This window comes from Chiroxiphia lanceolata, chromosome 16 (genome assembly GCF_009829145.1).
Source record: "Chiroxiphia lanceolata isolate bChiLan1 chromosome 16, bChiLan1.pri, whole genome shotgun sequence".
Classification (NCBI taxonomy): domain Eukaryota; kingdom Metazoa; phylum Chordata; class Aves; order Passeriformes; family Pipridae; genus Chiroxiphia; species Chiroxiphia lanceolata.
Genome location: NC_045652.1, coordinates 10872170 through 10898877, shown reverse-complemented (window position 1 = coordinate 10898877; position 26708 = coordinate 10872170). Strand labels below are relative to the sequence as shown.

General features: G+C 40.3%; 1 protein-coding gene across 2 annotated transcripts in view; it reads left to right on the top strand.

Moving 5' to 3' along the window:
* The window catches only part of PRKAR1B (protein kinase cAMP-dependent type I regulatory subunit beta), a 93824-nt gene that overhangs the window by 6999 nt on the left and 60117 nt on the right, over positions 1 to 26708 (top strand). For both annotated transcript variants that reach the window (XM_032704123.1, XM_032704125.1), the window contains exons 3-4: positions 3591 to 3761; positions 6891 to 6982. In XM_032704123.1, coding sequence (XP_032560014.1) covers positions 3591 to 3761; positions 6891 to 6982 — 263 coding nt within the window. The remainder of the gene's footprint in view (positions 1 to 3590; positions 3762 to 6890; positions 6983 to 26708) is intronic.

Genomic DNA, 26708 nt, shown 5'->3' with positions numbered 1-26708 from the left:
AAATATATGACATGTCCACTGGGGCTGACAGATGTGACACAGGACAGCGTGAGACTTGTGTCCTCAGCTGCAGCTGAAATCTGAGCAAGGTCACCCAGAATGACACTGGACCACAGTCTGGATCAGACCCTACAAGTCAGGAGCTTCTCCACAGAGGCCAGGGAAGACACTGGTGTGAAGGGAACAAGATGCTCAGAGGGACTTGGTCAAAGGCAATTACACTGTCTTGCAGTTGTGTCTTCCCATGTGCTTTCCCATTTTAAGGTGGACATAATTGGGCAATATGGTTGTGAGTTATCAGTGCCATCACAAGAGAGAGAGAGGGAGATATCACTTGTTGTCATGACAACAAAAGATGATGAGGTGTTTACTTGAAATTGAGTTCCACACAAGGATTCACATCGAGCCGCGTCTGAAGATCCGTGTTCGAAGAACTGTTCTTCACAGTTGATTCCTCCTTTAAAATATCAGCTGCATCTGTGCAGTTTTTCCTCAGGATATATGGAAGACGTCTCTCTGAAAGCTTAACCCAGGACAGAGCACATACTTTTATTTCCAAAAGGCATGCTTTAGTTCAGGAATGGGGATCCTACCTAGACTCCAAATAGCGGCGTATGGAAAAGCCACCCAGTCAACTGTCTGCTGTTTATGTAAAAGGAGTTTGTAGTGAAGAGACTTCCTTTTGAAATGAATCACACAGTAACTCACTTTTATAATCATTTAATATCTTTTTGGGCTTCTAAAAGTATTTAAGTTTAAGAGCATGCTTCGTAGTATTAATTTTATCTCACTGAGCTTTCTTTTGTGTATAAATCTGTGCTGGGGCAGAGGAGGTGTTATTTATTAATTCCTTGGAAGTGCCTTTTATGCAATGTGTACTGAAAAAGAAGTGTGTATTTGATATTCAAATGGGGCAAACTACTACCCTTCTCTCTGAGTAAATATACTGTGTATAAAAAAAACTGTGTGAGTGCTGCATACCATTAGTTAACTGACTGCCCTCTTGTTGTACTTAACCTTTTAGTGTACTTTCAGCTGCTACTGTTCAGAAAGGTCTTCATTACCTTTCAGTTAAGCCTATGACTAAGGTGCATTTGATTGTGTTCCTTTAATATAAAGTAAACGTTAACACTGTCAGAGATACCTAAACTACAATAGTCAGCAATGTTATTTGAAATTCTTCAGTTGTAACTTTCATTTTGAGTCATGAGATAAACGAAATACAATGATAATATATAGCACATGTTTGTTTTTGAAATATTTGTGTTTCTACAAGTGCCTGATTGTAGTTAAGGAGAGACAGTCAGAGAGGTGTAGGGAAGAAGTTAATAGAATGCTTAAGTAGGACCTGCAGTTCTTACATGATAGGAAAAATCTAGATGAGTCATTTTTTACATATCTAGTGCTGCTATTTGAAATTTGAATGTAAAGTGAAAAAGTTTCAGTAAGGATTTAATACATAGGAAGGCAAGTTTTTTCCTGTGTGGTTTTGTTTTGTTTTCTGGTTACAGCATTTAGCTCAATTGTGTTATGGTCTGGCAGTTATGTTATAATCCCAATTTAAAAAACCTCGGCTGATCTCAGAGAGAACTTGGCACTTTTTGAGGCAGGTCAGGATCTTGAAAAGTCAGAGCTTTAGCCAGCCCTCTACCTTTTATCTCTGAGCTTGTCTCCTAAATATTTCAGTAGTCCCTTGTTCAAAACAAGAATGTGTGACTTGTTACTTTGAGTCATGCAGCATGGGAAATACTGTTCAATAATTTAATTCAAGTAGAAATAGTGCATCAAAGGCTGGTGTCGAAGGCTCCTTAGGTTAATGAGAGGGACAATGCAGGTGATGGTCAGGAAAGAAAGTGGAATAAGACCAGAAAAGACAAGTGGCATGTCTGGATTTGTCAGACATTTGTAAACATCAATGGCAAAACATATATTAATTATCCATTTTTCTTGCAAGCTTAAAAATTGTGAGCTTGTGCCAGTTTTCTGGTGTCATACCTGATGAGTTACTGATAACTCATTTCCTCTGTCAGTGAGACCAACTGGCTGTGTTGATAATCTGCCACTTGTGTAGTGCTGGTGCTCCCAGATGCTCCCCCCTCCACCGACTCCATATCTTAGCTCTGATTGGAAAGTCTCACTGGAAATTAGCTGTGTGAGATGGGGGCCAGGTTCTGGCACCCCTGTTGAAGGAATGTTGGTTTATGGAGTGTACAGGGAGCTCAGCATTGCTGTGTTTTCTTTTGGGTAGCCTGCAGTGCTGCTGATCTGAATTGTCTGAGCAGTATTGGAGTTGCTGAGGGAGCCATTGGATGGTAAGTGGATACTTGTACATCAATCAACATAACACTGAGGCTATCAGGGTGTGGGTTTTGCCTACAGCTATGTAGGAGATGACAGCAAATAAAATACTGGGCTGCTGCTGCACCAGAGAACCTTCTGACAGTGCTTGTGTGTCTCCTTCATGTGCCCTTTACTTTCCTGTATCAGACAAGCTGAGAACAGAACATATGGTCCATCCCATCTCCAGTTCTCCTCTGACTTTAGGGAGGATCAGCCAAGACTTGAATGAACCAGCCAAAAAGGCACAGATGAAGTAGTGAAGGCAGTTTGTTGTGGTGTGTTGTGGGCAGGATGTCAGGCTGAGGGGGCACCAGGGGGGGAGGAGGTGGGCTGGGTCTGAGCACACAGGCCCCTGCTCCTTTGTCTGACAGATGCAAAGGGAATTTTACTCCTTTCCCTCGATCCCAGGAAGCTGAGGGGTACAACATGGAGCTCTGGGAAAATACCATAATTATGGGTAATCTTGTTTGTCTCACTTCTTTAGAAGTCAAATGCAGCATATGAATTGACAAAGTCTTGCAACTCTGATGTCCTTTATTGGAGGTTTTCTATACTGTTTCCTGCTCTACAGGGATTCCCCTTCCTATTTTATTGCCTGTTCCATGAGCATGAAATTTGGAGAATAACCTCCCTATTGGCCAGCTGGTGCTAGGCCAGCCATCATTTTTCATAGCCCCCTGGAGCCTACCTTGGATCTTATTTGCTTGGAAGTAACCCTATTGATTGTAAATCTGTTATATGGCAGAAATTCTGGAGTAGGGAGCATCTTTGTTGTTTCTGGTGATAGTAAGCTTGCAAAGCAGAGCAAGATGAAGAAACCTATCTAATATATTGGGGTGTGACTTCTGATACGTTATCTGTACAAGAGACAAAGATATGCACAAGCCAACTGAGAAAATAACAGCTGTGCTGTTGGAGAGTAAGCAAAAGAGGCTTGTTGTTTTGCTTTCTCAGCCAGGAGTAGCTGCAAAGATATGCCTGCAGTTTATATACATTGGTTTCCATTATGTGTAAGAAAGAGTTGAACAGGTCAAGTACTGGAGTGATGATGCCTGTACACAGCCTGTAGTTAATGCTGCTCACATGGAATTTCTCATTTCCCTCCAGCAGTACACATGTGTAAATTGACAGTCATCCAAACGTAGAAGTGAAGGGCTTGCTGATGGTCATAAAAGAAGAGTGAATTGAGTATATCCAACAAGGGAGCTACATGGGTAAGAGATGTTTTATTGTCTCTTTTTGCCTCGCAGGAGGAATGCAAACAAATACTGGCTCGGCAGAAATCCAGCTCCCAGTCTGATTCTCATGACGATGAGATCTCCCCTCCTCCTCCCAACCCAGTGGTCAAAGCCCGGCGCAGGAGAGGGGGGGTCAGTGCAGAAGTGTACACTGAGGAAGATGCTGTTTCTTACGTCAGAAAGGTAATGTGTCACCAAATCTCTGATTCTGAGAGGTACAGCACAATTCAATGGCTCAGATTTTGCTCATAATTTGGACTCACGGGTCAGCCTGTAGGACAGTGTTCTCACTCCATCATGGGCATGGCTTGACCATCTTCACACTGGAGTTCTTTGGCTGCATCCTTGACTAAGTGCTTTCACCACCAATGAGGCTTCAGCATTTTCTGTTCCTTCCTTTCTGAGATGTGCTGCTCATCTGTTTCCCCATCTAACAGTGTCAGTACTTCTCAGCTGTTTTCTTGATAATCACTGACTTCAGCATCTTTGAGTTTGGTCAGAACCTCACACTTCTGGAGAGCAGCTTTTTTATTGCTGAATTTCCTGCTTTCCTCCCCCCCCCCAAAAAAACCCCAAAACCAAACGCAATTCTACCTCAAGTTTTCTTCTAACCAAAGTCATTTAGGTTCTCCATGTTGATTGGCTACCACCTAACCAGATTTTGGAAATCTGTTGACCATACTTGGGCAATTTTATGTGACCGTTGTCTTTGAAGGAATGCCAATCCCAAATGAGGTAATTTCTTCACTAGGAGCTCTAATTTGGGCTTCTATTTTTTTTAACTGCCTTTTTCACAAAAGTATCTAGCTATGTCGTAGCTTTGAGATCTCTTAATAACTCTGCAAAATAGTTTGAAGCTGTCTAAAGCTTTCAAAGGTTATTAAAAGAGAGATGTTACAATAGCATATGTCATGTTTGTTTAGGGAACCAGGCTCAAAATATATTTCATAAGGTTGACAGATGCTACTAATGTGCTTTTGTGCACGCCTGGAGTAGCTTTAACTCAAAGAGCTTTTTCTTTATGGGAATACATTTTGTCAGTCACTGTTTCTTGGCAGAATACTTTTTGCCTTTGCAGTCAGATGTGCTTTTGTCATCCACTTATGATACAAGTTCACTGGCTGCTCTGGGCACTTCTGTCCCAAGAGACAAAGAATTAGGAGAGCCAGTCATCCTTAAAACAAGTATGGAGGAGTATTCCTGTGGCAGTTAAATAATTCTTGCATGTATACAGTAAATTTCAACAGCACTGTGGTCAGGCTATTAATGCCCTGCACTGTTAAAAAACTTGCATGATACTTCAAAAGCCACTTCCAAACACTTCTTTCTGTGCAGTTTGCAATACCCCCCCTGAAAAACCTCCATGAAGAGATCACATTTGTTTGAGCTTATTATGGGTTCCATCTGACTCTTCTGAAAATCAAAAGAAATATTCCTCCCTACCCTCTGAGTAATTCTTTTATGTTTCTAATGGAACCTGAAGTTAACTTTGTTTTCTTCATTTTTTGACTGTGATACCATTAAGTCCAGACAGTAGCAAGGGTAGGCAAGAACCAGAAGCACCAATACAAATCATGTTCTGTGTGTTCTATGATTAAGGTGGTTATGATTTTAATATCCTAGGAACTGACTGAGCTTAAATAATAATAATTTAGGGGATGATTTCTTGTAAAGCCATAGATGCTGCAAGGAATATAGAACTAGCATTGAAAGGGTTTGTGTCAATGCTTTGTCTTCTGCCATAAGCAAATGAATCCCATGGCGAATCCCATGGATGTGTGTTTTTGACAGAGATTTCTAGAATACAGAAATAAAGGTAGACACTGAAAGGACAAATTATGAAATCTTAAAGGGTAAAAAGCAAGGCAAAGGTTGTGTTAGACTATTGGAAACAGATGGAATTTTAGATAGTAGTCAGGAAGAACCTCTGACTTGAATTCAGGTGTTGGATAGAAACACATCTGGGTCATAAGCCAATTCGAAGGTTCCCCTGAAGGGGTGAGCTATGGAATGAGTAGTGCTAAAGGCAAGGCAGTGAGTTAAGTTGCTGGAGAGAAAATCAAAAGAGATTTAACTCTGTGGTTTGAGCAAGCACGTGGCAGGGCTCCATTCAGAGGAGCACTGAGGAAGATCCCTGCGGAGGGTTATTTCGTTGCTTCATTCCTGAACTAGAGAAAGCAGTATTTGTCAACACATCTGGCATAACATAATTAACAACTAACAGAACAGGAATCTTGCTCTAAAGAGAGTTATCAGCTTAAAGAGAAGATTCAGTATTACTTGGAAGAGTGATGTAAGAAATGGTTGAGTGATTCTTCCCAGCGCTGGATTTTGGTCAGATGCCTGGTTACATCTCAAGAATCTCTCCCCTGTTTTCTGTGTCCCTGCCCCAACAGACCCACAAAACCTTGTGGGTTTCATTGCTGCAAATTTACACTGAGAAAGGCTAGTCTGTGGTATTTCAGAATCAGCCAGAAAGGTTGGAGTTGAATGTCTTAGTGATTTGATTATCTACCATTTTGGCTCATCAGCAGTAAGCTGAACAGCTTGGATATTCCTTCTTAATAGAGCAAGAGTTCAGGACTGCAATTCAATCCAATGTTCATTTGATAGGGTAAAAACCAAGAATAAGATACTGGCCAAATGTATCCTCAGTGATTAACACTGAGGAATTTAAGCTTTTAGATAAATTAGATTACACATCACTCTGATACAACCATGCAGTTTATACATATATACTTCTCTAGACTTAATTTGAGTAGTCTAATGACTACAGCAGTCAATACAAATGATATCTGAAGCCAGAGTTTAACTTCAGATCTTCATGGTGCAGTATTTCCCCATGAAATAAATGTAGATAATTCTTTGTGAGAACTGGTTCTAAATCACTTCTGCCTTTTACCTAAAGAAATGTTGCTAATTCTCTAATTTTGGAAATAGGTTGCTTCTGATATTGTTGGGGGGGAAACCAATATGAAATATGTTTTCCTTAGTCCAAGAGATTTGAAAGGAGACTACACAGCTGCCAGCACCTGCTAATTATAGTATTTTTTGTATATCCTTCTCCCCACTCATCCCTGATCTTATATTTCTTTTCTGGGTGTCATTGTGAGAACATAAATCCTTATCCTCACATTATCAAAACTCTAATTCATTACTTTCCTAGTAGCTTTGTATTATAGCCTAATCCCGTCTCAGTGTTTGAAATCAAATTGCATCCATTTCCTTGAAAAATGGAATTTTCAATACATTTCACGATCTATGAAGAAATACAACCAGGTATGTAATTACCCTTCATTCTTTTCTCCACAGGTTATTCCAAAGGACTATAAAACCATGACTGCTCTGGCAAAGGCCATCTCCAAGAATGTGCTCTTTGCTCATCTTGATGACAATGAACGAAGGTATGAGGTGCTTTATGATTTAAAGGAATATCTTGGTCTGAGGACAAGAAATTAAATTAAATTTTAACTCAGGAATTGAAACTACTCTCACTGATGCATTTGAGTCATACCAGGTGCACCCTCAAAAGCATTTATGGTATTATGAGAGAGGGTAAAATCACAAGCTAATAAAGGACAAGAACAGGTGTTAGATTGTATTCAGACACATGTAAAATTTTCAAATCAGCTCTGCCTGATGGACTTTATTCTATATTACTTAAAGAATTGGCTAAAGCATTCTCAGAAGCATTTGTCATTACTTCTGAGGACTCAGGGAAGATAGGTCAAGTGCTGAAAGAGAGGGAAAGAAAAAGCATGATGTCTGTAAAGAGGTAAAAGAGAATTACAGGTAAATTATTTTGTTCTTTGAAAAACTGGGACAAAAAAATTATATTTAAGTACCTGAAGGAGACCAAGGAGTTCAGTTGCAGCCAATGTGACTTTTAAAAACTTGAAAATATCTTTCTAGAACTGAGTAGCAAGTTGTGTAGCTGGGGGAGACACAATGGAGGCCGAACAGCTTGACTTCTAGTCACGTTTTTGGCATTAATGTGTATGATGGTTTCATAAAAAAACAAGGGAAGCATTTCTTCAGTGAAACCACCATGAAGTCGATGCAAAACTGATTGGCTTGCCATACCAAGTAGCAGTTATCACTAGTCCATCATTCTAATGGAAAGATATATTGAAGTGTGGGAGGGGTTGGTCTGCTTTTCATCATTATTGCCATTAGTGACCTTGGTGGAACAGACAATGAGTGTTGGGTTTTTAGATGACATAAAGATGGAAAGGGCTGCTAAAACGTTTGGAGACAAGAGTAGAATTCAGAGTCATGAATTATGCTGACAGGGTGAAGAAATGTTCTAGTAAAAGCAGGATGAATTGTCACTAAGTCAAGGGCAGAGAAGTATGCTTAGGCAGGGAGAACACCTTTATAACTATAAGACAGTTTTGCAGTTTTGGTAGTTCCTTGTAAAACTACGTGGAGCTTATTGTGACTCATCCTCTGAATAATAGTCATTAATGTCAAGCTATTTTGAAAATTTTACTGGAGTAAATAAACAGAACATACAAGACAAGTCCTGGTGGTGTTGGAAAGATTTCAGCTGTAACACAGTGTCCAGTCAGGGCACTAAACTTCAAGAATAAACAGTGGGAGGAAGTTCATGGAAGAGTGGAACAATCACAGACCTAGATAACACCATTTCTGAAGAAAAAATGGGTTTGGTTTCCCTGCAGAATAAATGTTGGGGCAGAGAGGTGCAATAATAGCTTGTAATTGTGTGTGAATAATAGCATATGAGGAATAAACTGCTGTGTGGGCCAGAGGGTAAAAAGTAACGGATTTAAAGTGCAGTAGGAGAGAGTCAAGTCAGATCCAAGAAGAGATCTCTGAGTGCCTGGGTAGGTTGTGGTCTCCACCATCTGAGGCCATTAAGAACAGATTAGGCTGTGGTCTGCCAGGAGTGACATAAGCAGTGTCAGTCCTGCCTTGCAGCAGACACTGATGTGGGGAGGCCCTTGCCAACCCCACTTTTCTGTGCTTCTATGGTTAGAAAGAGCAAAAACTTTGTACTGACACTTTTAGTTCTGGCACAGAACATCAGCAGCACAGTCCTTTGCTGGGGCTACTCAAATCCTTGCAGTCAAAGCACGTTCCAACTGTGCAAATTTTGCTCCTTCTTGCAGATGTTTACACAGTTTAATTACTTTGCAATCTTAATGGTACCACGTTAACATGCAGATTTCTGGAGTAATTAGAAGAGGATTAACTTTGCACGTTTCTTCTGGCTTTTTCTCCCACAGCAGAGAATTCTTGTGCAGAACTGCTATAAATCCTGATTATCCTGTCAGCATACTGACGTGACAGGCACTGAAAGGACAGGTTTTAGGGCTTGAAAAGGGACATTTCAGTAACATGTTATCAAAGTAGAGTGAGAGACAAAAACTGAAGGAAAAGTTTTTTTTCTCGCACTGTCCTGATTGTACATCATGATCATGTGGTTTCTCCTATCCATTCCCTGTGTCCCTTTACCTCTGTCAGGCAGACTGTCCTGTCATGGATATGTGATAGGAGTGAAGAGATGTGCACAGACTCCCATGTTGCATTGTAGACTCTTTGCTTTTGCAGCCCTCCAGCTATAGCTTGACCAGGTTCTGCCTCTATTGTCAAAAAATTTAGAAACTTCTGGGTTCTACACTGGAGTATATTCATCTCTATACCATCTCCCTGCTCAGGGATGTGTCAGTGGGCCTCATTCAAGCCTCATGACAAGCACAGCAGGGTATTGCTGACATTGGGGTTAAAAAAAAAGAAGGAACTCAGAGAAGGATGCATGCATTCTGCTCTGCAGACAAGACTGCAGTGAACAAATAGGTTGTTCTCTTTTTGCATTTAACTGAGCTCACTCTTGACATCGTGCTCTATTGCCCTTGTCTGGTTGTGTTTGTCAGGCATGGAGAAGTCAGCAAGCTGGAGCATCCCATTGCCATCACTTCCAGTCTGCATCTTGTTGATGCAGATTTGAAGTTCAGTAAAGCAAGTGGTATATGACTTCGTTTGGGCTCTGGGATTGGTGGAAAGCTAGGCAGGGTGATTTTGTTTTCTGTTCTGCAATGGTGGTGTTGGTGTTTATTTTCCTCAGCGCTTTCTACACTGAAGACAGTGTCATTGTTTCATCTAATTTCATCTCTGGCCAAAATGTGGGAGGTGTTCAGGTGTGGGAAGGATGGACTAATTCCTCATTTGAATGGATGACTCTTCCATTTTTCCTTCTCTGAAAAGATATTTATGTCAGTCTGCTCTATGGCTCTGCCACCCGTGTGACTGGTGTTGCAATTGCTGCTTGGCAGCTCTGAAGCTCCTTACGTCTGACATAAACCCTTATTCATAAAGGCAGAGTGTAGCATATTATCTGTGTGTCAGATATTCCATAGGAATGATTGATTGCATGAGAAGTCATGCTGAATTTAAGGTAAACAAGCGTCTTTTTGCTCTTGAAATATTTTTCTCCAAGTCTTATTTTATATCGCATCTTTTCCTGTGCCACGCTTCAAACAGGGTTGTCATCTATGCCCTGCACACACACACACACAGAGTCTCTGGTGTAAAATGATACTGAAAAGTGCAATAAAAGGGAAACTGTAACTGCAACAGTACTTTTAGCAGCAGATCAACAACTTTTGCCAAACTGTTCAAAAGTTGCTAATATTATAAAGAACAGTGCAGCTCTGCAGAGTGATGTGGCAGTCCACTGTTTTCCCATGGGACTTTTCCACTAACTTCAAGCAGATCTTGATTAAACTCTGGAGTAAGGTCCTGGTTCTCTCAAAGCCAGTGGCAAAATGCCCATTATCTGCAGCGGGAATGGGCTTTTAACTGTAAAGGAACTGCTGTTCTCATTTGCATAACCAGGAATGCATGGCTCTTTAATTGTGTTTCCACACATGTGCACCTGATGTATACTTTATGTGGTTCCTCCTTTTCCTAGAGCTGCCTTGTTACGTGATCACTGGTAGCAAGACCTCAGATTTACGTGGATATATCACACATTCATTATCCAAACCTTTTCTTAATTGATGAGGAGTTAGCTGTAAAAAGTTAAAGCAATATCAAGGCTTCACAAGATTAATTTCTTATTGTGTTTTAATAGGTATAGGTATATTTAATGATTTGATTTTGATTGTGTAGTAAAATATTGTATATATAACAAAAATACTGGGCTATATTAGATTTTCTGGGAAATACTGACAGGCAGTGTAAATATTTATAAGCTGTGGGGGAAAAAGGGCTGTTAGAAGGGTGATGGGCTTAATTATGAAAAAAAACAGCTTAATGACTTGCAGAGAACATGTGGATGTGTATCAGTGAGCCTACCACCCCAAACTGAGTTGCAGTCTGTCAGAGGAGCCCTATGTCATATGTGCATTGATGGAGTTTTCTTCCCTGGCTGGGAGGTGTGACAAAGCCCTTTCTTGCAGATGTTCATTCCAGGTTTGGATGTCTTTACTCTGCAGTCAGGATGTGTTCAGTGCCTGGGTAGTGAAGCCTGGATGTGATAATACTGTTGTATCACCTTGCAGGTCCCAAGGCACGTGTGCTTTAACTTCTCTCTCCTCTCCCCCACCCCATGTGATGACACAGGGTTTGTCCACATGTTCACATGGGGGTTCTGCCCTTTGTTCTCTGTTTCTTCTGTGCTCTACTTCCTTTGTGACTCCACTCAAAAATTCTTGGAGGAGATGGCTCCAAAAGGGTTTTGTTAGGTGGGCAGTGGAGCATGTTAGTTAAAGCTCAGATGTGACTGCAGCAAGAAGTTCTGGAAAAGCATAGTTCACACTGGTGTGCAAACATCCTGCAGAAGCTGTGGAGATGGTCACCAAGAGGACAGTTTTCCCAGGCAGAGAGTGTTCTAAAGACCTGCTAGTTATAATCACTGCAGGACCAGCAACCCTGGTCCTGGCTTGGTGCTCATCAAAGCCTTACATATGCTCAGTCCTGCAAAATAGCTTCTGAAGGAGCTCCTTGCAGCACAGAACATCTTGTGATGCAGAAGACCAGGCTGTGCACCCAGAAGAATTAGCAATTGCTCTGCAGTCTGTTCAAGGATGAACCAGCCTTGAGAGAAAACGTTTGTGGAGCTGGACCTACAGCCAGGTAAGGGGTGTTCACCCTCTCCTCTGTTACACTGGGGAAAACTGAAATGTCTGTGAGGGACTTCTGCATTATAAATTCAACATTTTTATAGGCGATATTCTTTGCAAAAGTTTATCTTTAATGTCAGTTGAGGGCAGAGGCCATCTTGTTTCTCTGGTCTTCATTGCCCTTGTGATCCAAGAGGAAGTCCTAGCAAAAAGAAAAAAATTGAATAAAAGCCTTGATGATGGCATTTGTACCAAATAAAAAGACATCATAGGTGAAATTACAGTGCTTATTTCAGAAAGTGCATCTCTATCTTTGTGGTGTCCCTCCAGAATGCTGGTAGGAAGTCACACATAATAACATTCCAGTGCTGTCCTCAGTGGCCTGTGCTAGAGATTCTAATGGCTGGATAAGGGGAAGAAGTTCCTTGCAGATCTTATCCCTCCTGGTTCAAATATGATTTCACGATTCAGGTCCATTCTGCAGACCATTAGGAGTTTGCATAAACTTTCCCCCTTCTTTTGGGCTGTGACATCTGAGAGTTTCGCATGTGACAGAGATCAGCCGGGGGCGGCACCGCTGCCCTCCCTGCTGCTCTGGCTCCGGCCAGGCAGGGAAGGATTTCTGTCTATGCAAAGATACAATTACACCCATAACTTGGCAGCATTTCATTTCCTCTCCCACTCTTGGATATCCAGAGGATTAACGTCCTCTAAGGCCTCCTAGTTGTGAAATGGTGTATAAAGTCAAAATTGGTGACAAGGGGCCAGTCTGACTGACCTAATCTCTTCTGACCCAGCAGTGTAGCTACCACGATTTTTTATCGTTCGTCATGTAATGCTGGGATACAAGTACACCCACTTGGCTCTACCCTGATGTTGAATAGTTAAGGGGAATCAAAAGGCAGAAGTTGTTCGTTTTCCTTCTGTGGATAAAAATAAAAAGTATTTTTTTCATCATTTCATTGACAGGATGCTCTGTCTGTGCTGGACAGGGGCAGACACTGAGAGGGGGCAGTGAAGAAGTTCAGAGGTGACCTGCTGTGGGAATGGAAGTTGGAACCAAAGCTGATGATTGTCGAGGAGGAGAAGGAAATATAACTGAAGCAGAACCAGTGGAGGAGAGAGCAGGACTGAGAGCAGCAGGAGTGAGTGTCTCTCCTGCTTTCAAGATGTCACCAGTGCCTGACTGCTCTGCTGAGTCATGAGGCACATCTTTCGGGCCCTGTTCAGAAGCTCAGTGGCCTCCTGACCACACAAAGAAGTAGAAAGGTTAAACACTCTCCATATCTGTATGTAAATGCTAAGTAAAACTTGTTCATCAAGAAGTAAAGAGGGTAGATAAATATTTAGCTAATGTCATCATTTTTAGAAGCATTTATTATTAATGTACAGGCAGCTGTGTTGCCTGCAACAGCTTTTAGAATACTTTTGTGTATTTTATTACTTGGATTAATAATAAATTTGTTTCTGTGAACAGTATACTGGTGTGAAATTGCTTTGGAAACAAGGAAATTGTATTTAATGCTTTTACTAAAATGCTGAGCTCTTATAAAGGTACAAAAAAAGTACCAACAAATGAACTTGACAGGAGATAAAACTGCTGTATTTATTCCAGCAGCACACAGTGTTGCATTTACTCTCGTGTGTTTCCTGCATGGCAAATGTAGGAGAATAAAGGGTGTTTTTTATTATCTGTGCCTGTTGGGGCCCAGATGTAAAGGTGAACATTGGCACTCATGCTTCATGTGCAGGCCAACCAAGACTTTGCTTCAAGCAAAAATTCTTATGCTTTTCCCAGCATCCTCCCAAACATTGTGGAAGGCACATGCTACTGTGATACTGCAGACAAAATTGGAGACAAGTTGCAGATCCCATCATCTTACTGCTCTCATTTCAGAAAAAAATGTTCTGTTACCTTCTTACCAAGTGTGTTTTAAGTAACCTGTGTGCTGCAATTCAGGCAGTTTTATAAGCCATGATCCGTGGCAAAGTGGAGTCCTGTAGGGACTTACTGGGTGTAAACATAAAACTATTTGGAAGACATTCATGCCCAAATTAAGACTTCTTCAGCACCAAGACACAACAGTGTTTTTAAAATGTATTAAGGGCTGCCACAGAGGGGAAATGATTTATCATGTCCCCTGAATACAAAACATCAGAATTAAGCTTAAATCATAAAAGATGATGATTTGCCACGTGTGTGTAAACTACACACGTGGTAATAATTTCCAGGGGTAAGGATACTTAAATAGATTGCAGGACCTAGAATTGTTAAGAACAGATTAGGCAAATCTCTTTGAACATAATTTTGTTTCTCCTGTGTTTGGCTGGGAGAAGTCTCTTAGCTCTCTCTGTTTTTGTAAATCTTGGATCTTCACTAGTGGGAAACTCTTTCACTGTGCATATTTGTTTTCTCTTTTTATTTATTTATTTATTTGTTTATTTGAAGGGTTATTGTTATTTTGTTCATCTCCTGTTTTCTCAGCTGGATGAATTCTCCCCATCTTCCTTTGCAGCTGAGGTTCCTCAGACTACTGATCATTTTTATTGTTCTCAGCTCTCTCTAATTGTTCCATGTCTTTCTTGTTTCTTTAAATTTTTCCCAGCAGTGAGATATTTTTGACTCCTACTTAGCATGTGATCACTGGAATCACTGGATCCTTTCCTGCAGAAATACTCCCTTGGCAGTGAATCTTCAGCTTGTATTTATGTTGTTGGTCACCCCTACGTTGTGTCTTCACTGAAAATGTATCTATTTTCTCAGACTATTTCTTCAACGTGTAATAATTTTACATCCTAATGTTTCTTGAAGTGCTTGCAGATCCTTTGCAGTGAAGTATTGTCTTCGAATTCAGAAAACACACTCTCTATCTGGGTCAGTAATGACTTGGGTGGGTTTTTTTCAGTATAGGCATAATTTATCATGAGAAAAATGGTTTTCTGTACCTAACAGATGAATTTTAGTTGTTGTCCCGTTGATCTCGTATTAAAATCTTCTTGAAACTTCTGGTGATTAGCGAATTTCAAGGACATTATTATTGCTATAAGCTTTATTCACTTCTGCATAATACCATGTTTTATTAAAGCACTGGCTGCAGGCCAGCTGGAAAGCCTCATATATGTGGAAGAAACCTAAGACGGCACCATTCAGGAGCAAGATATTTTAGAAACAGGATGCCACAGCTATGACATATTCATTACACATCCTGTGTTTTCCTTGCATTTGTAACTTAACTCTTTTGTTAAAAAACAAACATGGATTTAGCTTCTGCCCATGCCTCATATATGCCTGCAGTGTGCAGAGCAGTGCAAGAAAAATTCCCTTCCCATGATACTGCACTAGTACTTCTGTATCTTCAAGAGTCCATGTTGTGCCAACATGGATGTTAAGGGGGGATGAGAAGATAAGAGATGAAAAGATGAGAAGTAAGAATAAGAGATGAGAGAGAAATTGCATAGTGAGGCATGAAGAGTGGGGGTGAAGGGCTTTGCTGAGTCCATAACAGGCCTTCCTTGGGTTATATATATTAAGAGTTTTTGTGAACAGGGTTGGACAGGTTTCTTCCCACTCCTTTTTGGGAGTAGCAAAAGAGAGAGGAGATGCAGCATCATCCCAATGCACTAGGTGCAGATGCATCCCATGAAGGTTTGTAAAAGTGTGAAAGTCCTATCTGTGCTGGAATTCCAGGAGGTGGTCAGCAGACAGTGGTAGCTTGGGGGCAGAGGAGGTGTGAATATACAAGTTATATTCACATGTAACAGGTTTGTTACTGAAGAAAGTGGTGCAAAACCTCACTGTGTGTGGGATTTTTTTCTGATCCTCAGTCCTATTGGATGATAGGACTGCGAATTCTACTTGTAAGCAACCAAAAAAAAGAGGAAACTCAAATCAACCAAGGCAATCTAAACAAAACTTTCCTTCTTTGGGTAGCACCGAGGTATTTTCCGGGTAAACTTCCTGGCAATCCAGCTTTTCTTTGTGCCTTTATGCCTTGTTTAGGGCCTTGATTCCTCATGGTATTTAAAAATGCTTGTTTGACTGTGAGTTGTTCCATTGACTTGCTATGGATGTCAAAGGAACTATTCATGTGTTCAAATGGAAGCACATTCAGTCCTGCTGAATTGGAGCTTGCCAATGAGGAATACTGCTTAAACTAGAAAAAGTTATGGATTTTGGAGACAAGAATCATCTGGCAGCAGAGATGGAACTGGATCCAGGTAGAATTGCCCAGCCGCTTGGAAAATAAATGATCCAATTCTCCGTTGAAGGATTAGCTATGAATTTAGCACTGACTTTATTTTCCAGTACATCCATCTCATTTATCCAAGAATTATTGTCTTTAATTACCATTGTGGTGCCTGCAGGCAGCAGTCTTTAAATTAGTTATGCAAAGTTCTGCTCTCAGCAGTCATCAGGAGATTGTATCTGCTTTGGTATCAATCCCCTTACAACAGCCCGACAGCATCAGACTCTGTGCTAGGGATGTGCTTTTTGTGATGTCACTGTTTGGCCTGGTGGGTAGGTTAGTCTCTTAAAACTAAAAGCACACACATTTGGTATTAGTGGATATTTTTATCTGGAGAAACAAATACTGTCAGTTCGTAGCTTTTTAGAGGTTGTGATTCACCCCCAGTGTTTTGTTAGACAGTTTATATTCTTCATCACAAATACTGGCGGCGCCATGCCTAATGGTGGTTATTTTTAATTCTGCATAAAGCACTGGTTTACATATGGGCAGTATGTCACCCATTCTGAAAAACAGAGTTAAAGCAGAGAAGTTATTTACATAAATCCTTTTTAGATCTAGAAAAAACAGCCTGAGGCAAATAGTACTCATGCATGCTCATGAAAAAATCTTGAGTCTAAACTTATCTCTCTCTCTATAAAGTAGAAAAATTATGACTACTGCTGAATTTAACAGGCCTTGTAAAATTTTTGTACCACTGCAATATATGTGACCGTGCCTTTGTGTGCTTCTTTACACAACAATTAGCTGGCAGTGGTTCTGAAAATACGTTTCTCAATGCTAAGGCTTTGCAGAATTAAACACAAAGGTTGAATAAAAGAACATCCCCTCTTCTCAGCAAGTCTTTGTCTTCTGCATTGGAGCAGCTGGAAGCAGTAATTTGTCTTTGTGCCTGGACGAACAAGGGTTTATTTCAACTACAGCTCTTTAAAATGCTGCTTCCTTTCTTTTTGCCCCCAGAAGGGTTGTAGGTAACCTGTCAACAGTTACTCCTACTCTAATAAGTCTTCATTAAGTGACTGATTCTGCAACCTTGCATGGCTTTGAAAGCCTACGTGTCTTCGAGTGGGGGTATTACCGGTACCGGTACTGGAGGATCAACTCTGTGATTAAGCTGCTTAGTTATGCATTTAGGAGAGGATGTTCAAAGAGCTTAAAGGAACTAGATATTCGTGTTGATTGATATATAGTGGGAAGTGAGTGTTTAACTCCTCTAAGGTTCTCTTGAAAATCCCCACCTTATGTTCTGGATGGTTAGACCCGTGCATTTCCATTATGAGGTGACATCTGCTTAGTAACACTGTGTTTGGAAAGACAGAAAGAAACTGACCTTCAAACAAAAAATATTCTATAATACTGTGAGATTTAGTGGTGGGTTTTTTCTACATAGAAAGAGTGGATTCAGCTCAACAACCAGATGAAATTTCTCTGTCATTCCAGTGCACTTAATGGAAATACCAAGCGTAAGTTATTTGACTGTTAAGCTGCTAACTCTCTCCTAATGATAAAAAACCTGACAAACCCAAACAATGATTTAGTTCTTGTTTTACAAGTTCCTTTCTAAAGAGTTTGACCTGAAGTACATCGCATCTTGTGAGGTAACAGCTGGTCTATCATTGTCTTTGGAAAAAAGTAACAGTTGCTAAGATTTCAAGAAACAAAGATGGTCTTTGAATCAACTGGAACAGCTGTAAGAGACTGACACACCATGCACTGTCAGCTGCTAAATTCAGATATTCACACTGCCCGAAATGGGATACTTTCACCCTTTGGCACCACCAGATTCCTTTTCTCTCTCTTTTTCTTTTTTTAAAAAGGCAGAAAAAGAATTTGGGTTTTCAGTTTGCCTTTTGCGCCCAGAAAAAAAAGCAAACTCCCAAACTATCACTTTCTTTGTAGGGATTTTATTTTTTTATATTTATTCAACTTCATATTTTTAAATCATCCAAAGACATGCTTGCTGACAGCTGAAATTTGCATTAGAAAAGTATAATGTGCTTCTCTGTGTGGTGCATTAAAAAGAAAATATAATAGTGCATATCCAAAAACCAGCATCAGATGCTATTTTAAGGCAATCAGCGTCTTCCCAGTTTTGTTTGTGGAGACTGTATTAAGTTTAACAAGGCAGAATGAAGGTGAATTTATCATATCTAAGAGGGGAAGATAAATGATAGCAACGGTCTCTTTAACAGACAGAGGCATGTGAGATCCAAAAGCTGGTGGCTGAAGCTGGGCACATTCAGACTGGAAAAGTTTAGTTTTTCTTTTTAGAGTAATCAGGGAACTGATCCATAATTTAAATTAGCTTGGGATGTGGCAGATTTTTCCATGGCTTGAAACCTTCAGATCAAACTTGGCTCTCTGCTTTTTCTGGTTCTTGCAGCACTTTCTGAAGTGCTCCAGAATATTGTGGGCTTATTTTCAAAGATGGCAAAATGTGATGACATGAAAATTTATTTCACTTAATGAAGAGTTAGCAGCCATCTCTTGTGAGCAAAACACTTGTATGGCTTCGGTACCCCTGAAAGCCGAGCTCTTGCAACTTGGAGCCCGACTGATTCTTGGAAGCCTGAAATAGGCACAGACTGGGACTCTTGCTAGACTATTGTTTTAGTTCAGTTACAAAGGATGGGTATTTAGGAGCCTCTGAGCTCTTGTAGCCTGTGTTAGATGGTATCAGGAAAGCTGTGCACAGCATGGCTGATCTTGCTGCTGATGGAGAAAGTGAAGCACCCAGCGAGTGGTACCCTGAGCCCTCTGCACTGCTGGTCAGACAGTGAGGCTGGTGTCTCAGCATTGAACACTCTGTTTTCTTGACAAAAGAGCCATGCTGGCTCAAAACTTGCTCCTGAGCGATTTACTTCAGTATTCCCAAGCAGTGCATAGTGATGACTTCTTATAAAAACTCTTTCACTGATCACATCTTACCTACTTGTATCCTGTGCTGCTGATCCTGCACTGTCTGAGTAACTAAAAGATTGGCAATTATCATCACTGTTTGCAGAGTAAAGTTTAGTTTATTCTTCTCTTTGTGGATATGACTGTGTGAAAGAAATAGATTTACACCATAACTCCAGAGGATTTGAAAGTTCCTTGCTCATGTGAATTAATGTCCCAGAGTAAGGGCTGAGACATAAATTGAATAATTTTCCACATGTGATAATTGAGGTAAGCAGAATAAACTGCTCAGTCTAGAGCTTTAATTCTTATTATTAGGAAAGCACTTTACTGTCCTGATAGTCTGTTTTATATTTACAGTTAGTACAAGGTCCACATAAAGGTTACACCTCCTGATATCCCTCTCTGCCTTTGCAATGAAAGACCAAGTCTGCTGTCATTAAGCCAAATTCCACCTCTGCTTTCCACATCTTTGTATTTTTCATCTGTCTGATATTCTGAGAGACATATTTGCCATGAAAAGCCAGGGAGAAACAAGGGAAACAAAACAACAGATTTAAATATATTCTGAATTTAACTTTGTCTTATTTTATTCTTTGTTGAAAGGATATGTAAGGAGACTTTGCTGCTACCTTTGAAATGCTTGCTCTTCTTTTCCCTAGCTGAGGCACATCATTATCTTATGAGGTGAATGGGAATTACTTTTCAGTATCCAGAAATAGACTTTGGCCTTTTGACACCCTAATAATTCCCAGAACAGGCAACTGAACCTTCACCACGATAGACTGGATTTGCTATATTAAAATATTTTAGTGCTGCCCTGATTTCAAGTCCTGACAGTTTCATCGCTGCAGTTGACCCATGTTCCTCATACAGCTGCTTTCTGCAATGTGGTTACAACATCAGTGCAGATTTTCCTTTGCTTTTAGAAACTTGGTTTAAAATAGTGAAAAGTTGTGTTTCTTCCAAGTTTACCTACTGTTCTTTAATGGTATGTCATGTATCCCATTTCTTCTCTTATTTATTAAATCCTGTGCTTTGACTAGAACTTGTTTCCAAGAATATTAAATTATTATTCTATTATTAGAGCACAAGGTTTGATTTCTTGACAGGCTGACAAGAGCTCTGCAACACTTTGCAGGAACAGCTCTTCCTAATCAAAACTGTCCTCAGCAGCGTCAGTCGGTTTACCCTGGTACTGAAATATAGTTGAAATAAAGCTGCTCAGTTGCTTGGGCAGTGTGTTGTGGCATCTGGGACTTAATGCTCTCCTTTTCACAGTCACCCCACCCTCTGATATGGACAGTCATCTTCAGAGCAGCAGCTACCAACACACGTCTCTTTAATGCCTGATCCCTTACATACACATCCTAATCGAGTTCTGCATAAATTCCAACGTCTGTCAAGTTTCTTGGCCATCATACAGCATATTAATATAGGCTCATGGTCATCTGTCTCCTGCCATTTGTTGGTACTAAGTAAATTGCATTTAGCCTAGAAAGACAATAAACCTACTAATTTGGTGCACCTGGGGATCTTCCTTATGTTGCAGGGGTTTTTTTATTCAGGCTTGAGAGTGTTTTCTTTTACTGTTCTCTTTGGCTCTTAGACTTCCTTCCTCTTCTGGTTTAGGATTTTAACCAAATTCAGCACTCAAAATCACTTAACATGCTCAGTGTAGGCTCTTTTTAATTACCTGGACTATATATCACTATGTCAGAAAATTTAGATTTATTTTCCAGCAGCTTCCTATGAAAACAGTTGCCTTACAAATAGAGTTATTGTGGATGTGAATTATGTGGTTTTAGAACAGTTTCATTTTCAAAGGGTGCTTTCATGGAAAACAAGTTGAAGTTGTGTGGGAACAACGGAGATTCTGCAAACAGCTCTAATAGGTAGTTCCTTTCTTCCTTCCAAGACTTAGTGTTTAGAGCACCAGAGATACAAGGAAGAAAACAAAATACAGAGTGATACTGTTCTCAGACTCGAGAACCATGTTCTGAAAGCCCAGGGGTGAGATGATGAACAATTCATGCGAAGGTTGTTACATTGAGGTTATTTCTGCTCGGGCTCTCCACATCTCTTGTTTATCTCTTTTATTTGTTTTGTTGCTCTGTTCCGGTGCCGTAGTGACACCCTCTGGTAATGGCAGGATACTTTCATTGCCATTAGGGAGCTCTTCAGGAGTCAGGGAGCAACCTCATGGGAAAGGCACGGGCGTGCCATGTGCTTCCTTCCCTCAGAGCTGGTTTGGTTCAAGATTAAAATTCACACATGTGAAGTTAAAATTAATGTACGTGATGGGTGATTGATACAAATTAAAGTACCATGTACTAAATGACATTGGGCAGCTTTTCTTCTGGCGAGGAGCTTGAAAAGTCTCCCTTTGTACTAAAATTGATTTGTTTGCATCAACTCTAAAGCACATTCTTCTCTTCTGAAGTGCAAAGCCCTGCTGCTGATGGGTGTGGCTCACAGCAGAACAGAGTTGACTCAGTGATCCTTTATACCTGTGAAATAACACTGGTTTATAAAGATGGAAAAGCTCCTCGGAGTTTTCAGCCTCCTGTTAATTTTGTATTTTGCTTTGGTAATGCTTTTATTTGTGCTGTCCTTCATGATGGGTCACAAAATGCAAAGTTCTCACAGCATTTTTATAGGCAGTATAGAGAGAAAAACCAGGGAGCTGTTGAGGCAGCTGGAGCAGCAAAGTAGGGTGCCTGAGGCTTGGAGAAAGGCATTAAGGCACCCAAGTTCTACTAAAATCAAGGTATGGGAGAACACTTAACGTTTTTTGTCGTATCTAGATCTATGTCTCATTTGAATAAGCAACTTGGTGCATGTCTGCAGGGCAAGCTGGTAGTACAGAACTACCTAAATGGTTGGGTTTAGGCAAAGCAATTGCCTGGCTGCAGCAGCACAAGGATCCCTGCCAGGCACCTCACTGAGCTTCTCAGCAGCCTGAATTAGCCCAGAAACAGATGTTTGTGCTGCTGGACTCAAGCAAAGCTGAAGACTTGTTGAAGAAACCTCCATGGATAAATGGGGAGTGGAAGTTCTGAAATGAAAACCTGAAGTCCTGTTGATTGCTCTGTCCCATAAGGGCTTTTACTGACCTGCTTGGAATGAGCCCTCCCCAGTCCCATAGCAGCAACTGAGCTGTCCTGGACTGATTCTGGGGACTCTGATTTTGGGCACAGGGACTTCTCAGCATCGTGAGGAAATATGAAGGTCTGGCTCAGCTTCTGAAAGCAGCCATGGTTGTATCTGCCACCTGGGGTCACTGTGATCAAGGTTATTAAAAAGCAGAGGTATGGAAGTAACAAAGAAAATATAAGCTGTAGAAAACGTACTTTCCAACCTCAACCCCTGGAGGCTAAAATTGAGATTGCCACAAGTATACAAATTAGTTGAAATTTTTATTGTGTGTGAAAAGATGAAGCCCTGTGCTTCATTGTGTAAACGGAAGTCTGCTTTAACAGGGCAGGGATTTGTACAAAGCAAGACATGAAATACCACAAGAAAAGTGTTATCTCTTGTAGACTTTTCTTACTGCATTTTGACTTAGCTCTTCTACCTGTTGGCTTCTACGGTGTGTTAAAACTGACTTTGAAGGTCCTTTTAGCGGTGTAGTTTTGTGGCTGCAAAATCTTCAGTGGTCTTGATGCTGATCTTGTTTAACACTGGAATTGCTGCACATGTCTCAGTGGCTGTTCATATTATTTACACACGTGAGATTACAGGTGAGTCTAATAGATATTTTGAATCTGCACCCATCCTATAGAATTTCTTAAGTGTGCTCTTAATGAAACCTTTGTCTCAGCTAACCCCACATGATATATTATGTACCAGTAGTACTTCTTAAAAGCACTTTTAGCCGAATTTTCAAGCTAGCTGGGCTTAAACTTGTCAAAATCGTATGTATTTATGTTAAAACTCTTCAGAATACTGTGTGGATGTAAATCTTTTTGTGGAGGTGCTGCACTGGGAGAGACAAAAAAGGCACTTTGTGTGCTGGGAAAAGAGCAGCTCCAGAGGATGCAAATGCTGCTTCAAACCTCATTTATTGTCAGAGCAGCACTGCAGCGTGTGAGCTGCTTGGAAGCTGGACATCCCTGGTGCTCTTTGAGAGCTGTCTCTAACAGCAGCTGCAAAATTGCTGCCTCATAGTCTGAAAGAGAAAGTCAGAGCTAAAGCAGTAAGACATAGAGACCTTTTTTCCACTCTATTCTGTTCACAAATCCTTTTATAAAGGCCTGTAGGTACCCAGAGAACAGACTTCTGCTGCTGTACCTGCCACTGGGTGGCCTCCATTGGAGCTGAAGGAGATAACATACATCTGTGTAGTAGATTTTTTTTTCTTAGCTAAATATTGCTGAAGCTTCTAGACAATGGGACTGTACAAGACATTGCATGGAATTCAGCCTGTTCTTTAGTATGAAAAATTGGTAAATCAATATTTTGAACCTTTTTTGTCCTTACTAATTGGAATCAGGTATATCATAGAATCACAGAATGGTTGGAAGGGGCCTTAAATACCATTTGGTTCCAATCTCCTGCCATGGGCAGGGATACCTTCCACTAGACCAGGTTGCTCCATGCCCCATCCAACCTGGCCTTGAACACTTCCAGGGATGGGACAGCCACAATTTCTCTGGGCAACCTGTGTCAGTGTCTCAAACCCCTCAGAGGAAAGAATTTCCATATAATTTACTTATAATTGTATAATTTCCTTAATGCTTTTGTTGACATATCTATGCATTTGATTAGATCAGAAGTACTTCAGTTACAGGTATAGTTGAAGGAGAATGGGATTGAAAAAACAGTAGTAGTGCTTATAGCAGGGTTTCTTCATAGCTCTTTGCAAGTGGAAAACATCCATTCTTTGCAATCCTGAAGGGCTATAGGGTCAGAATTGCCTTACTCCTCTGCCTTATCAAATGAACTTTGCATCACTGGCATCACCTCTAAACAAAATTATTTAGCATCTTTTATAATTACATGATCTTTAAAGCATCTCTCAGAACCACATTTTAGTCCTATTATAGTCAGTGTTCTTTGGAGCAATTAATTATGTATATCATCACGAGGTCAGAATCAGAACATTATGTTTTCATCTCTTGTAGTGAGATAGCTCCTCGTACATCCCATCATGCTGCTGTACACATAATTAGTACTATATGAAGAATATAAATTAACATGTTAGTTTTGATGGGAATGTTGATGAGCTTGGAAAGGCGTCATTAATATGCTCAATAGTGCAAAATAATACTTCTGATTTTAGCTTCCCTTGCTTTTCCTTTCAACTGGTTAAGCTAAAAATATGGCACATCTGCTTTCCCTTTACACATGTGAAAATGCGTGGAATGCGAAGTAGGAGAGAGAACAGCAACCCTCTGGGTGAGAAAACGTGAGGTTCAGTGCTGAGACACCAGTCCCTGCCTCACCAGGGGAGCAGGGCTGAGGGAGGGCTCAGGGTACCACTTGTTGCTGCAGGGATGGAAGGGGGTCCTGACACAGCACTGCAGCATCACCACAGCCGCACACAGCAGGGTGGGTTCTGTTACTGGCTGAGTAAAGATGAATTACTGACTCCACTTGGAGATGCCACTGCACTTCTTCCTTCTCTAAGGCCTAAGTAGTTTTAAGCACTGTTGAACTCCTCCAGTCCCTTGAACACACGTGGTTTAGTCCTCGGTTAACTGCTGCTAATGGATCAGATAGAAGATTTAGGCAGAAGTAGAAGATCCTTATGGATGTAAATCAATACTTATTAATGACATCTAACTCTGTTAAGTCTCAGGACAAAGGAGAATCCAGCTATAGGATCTGATCTGCAGCTTGATACAAACTGTGCAGAAGACCAGTAGAAAGGATGAATAGCAGCAAAAAGCAAATGATGGAAAGCTTTGTGAAGTACATTTATTTTAATAATAGTTGACTCTTAAAAGGTCTTCTTTGCCTGTTGTGCTCTGGGCTTTTTATTAAAAAGGGTAAGTAACCATTATCCATGTTGACCTCTTTTTGGATATCCATTGCTATTGTGGTTGATGAATAAAATTTAGGAAGTGAGTGTCTGATCCTGAAAGTGGATCTCTGCAAAGCTTGTGGAAACTGGAGGAGCTCAGTGGACATCAGTGGGAGCTGCTACGGGAAGGAGGATTAATCGATATTAAACTGGCGGCCAAAGTAAAGGAGCTGTCAACTGGGAGCAAAACAACAGGAAATATTGGTAGGAGAGAATTAAACTGTGCCCTTAGATAGGTCTTTGGTAAAACTGATTCAGTCAGAAAGTGGCTAATTAGTTTTTACAAATTCTGGCAGTGGTTTAAACTTGTCTGCCTTTCATAGTTACTTGAAGTCTCATGTAAAGTAGAGTATATTTCAAATGTGTTTGAATTAATGTCTTCTCATTACTGGAGTCTGCCTTTTCCTTTCCTTTCCTTTCTCTGTTTTTTTTTGTTGATTTAGTATGCAGGAGAATAATATTGCATTGGTGCAAAATTGTGTAGATTGCAAGTGTATGACTTTAAACCCAGTATATTTTCCTAATTGTCATTTTTGAAAGTTTCCATTTTTTCTTTTAGTTTTCTTAGTGGTTTTTAGTTCTTTGCTCCCAGATTCAGCCTCTTGGTAGTGACCCAGCTTTCCAGTCACACAGGCATGAAAAAGCAGCATAATTAAAAGCCACCTATTAGAGCAACTTCATAATAGTTTTCTTTTCTGAAATGCAAATGAGAGATAAGGGAAGACTCACCCATGTTTGCTCTGTCAATTGCTTGAAAAAAAAATCCATCTATTGCACTTGGTGATTTGCTGCTGGTAGAATATTGCAGCTACTTTTATTGAAAACTCAGGGTTTAACTAAGACAATGCTTTTAGTTCCTGACTTACAATACTGATTATAATTTCTGGTCAACTTGAATTTTCTTTCTACCTCTATTCCTGTGGAATTCACAGTGATGCCACTCTGCCCTTCCCTCTTAAATCCCCTGGGTTTACATTCTGGTAATTTTCCACTTTTCTCCTTCTCCCGGCCCTCAGCCCTCTACCTCACAGCTCTCTTCCACTTTGCAATTTCTGATTTATTTCTGGCATCTGTTCAACTTCAGAAAAAAAAATAATTCTAGCCTATTAGTCTTGAAAGGAAATATAAATTCCATTTTTATCAACATTCGTCAATTAAAATCTGATATTGCAAAGCCTGTTTATAAATAACTTGACTATTCCAAATTTATGTTGATAATGCCTTATACCATTCATTCCATATATATAACGCTTTAATGTGGCAGATGAGGAGAGACGTTTCTGTGAGGCTATATAAATTTACAAGTACAGAAATAAAATCCACTGACTGCACTCCAGCGTCACACTCACTGTGTGTACGCTCACACTTACACACACGTGCATATAAGTTGCTTTGAAAGATGAACTTGTGTATAATTATCTGATAAGATATGAAACTGAAGCCTGAAATCTGGGCTGATCTCTTGAGTTTTGGTTTGGGGCCAGATTCTGGAAAATGATTTGAGTTCCGATTCCGGCAAAATCCCCCGAATATGTTTTTCTGGCAGTATTTTTGAGAACAGCTGATCTTTTCACATTTTTTCCATTTGGTTTAGAAATCTTAAGAGAGTAACCAAGATGCCACTGAAATACTGCTGTTTGCTGCTCACTGAAAGGAAAATGCAGCCCATATACATGGAGCCTTAATTTTGGCATTTTTCTCTGGTGTATTTCAAAGCTCCAGATGATAGATAATGACATTAAGGAGAGTGAGTTGAAGTTAATTGCAAAGCATTGCTTATTAGGTTTGAAAGAGATATAATCACAGGGCATTCTAATTCCTTAAGACACTGATTAATATAACAGCTACAGAGAAAAAACTGGCAGGGAGT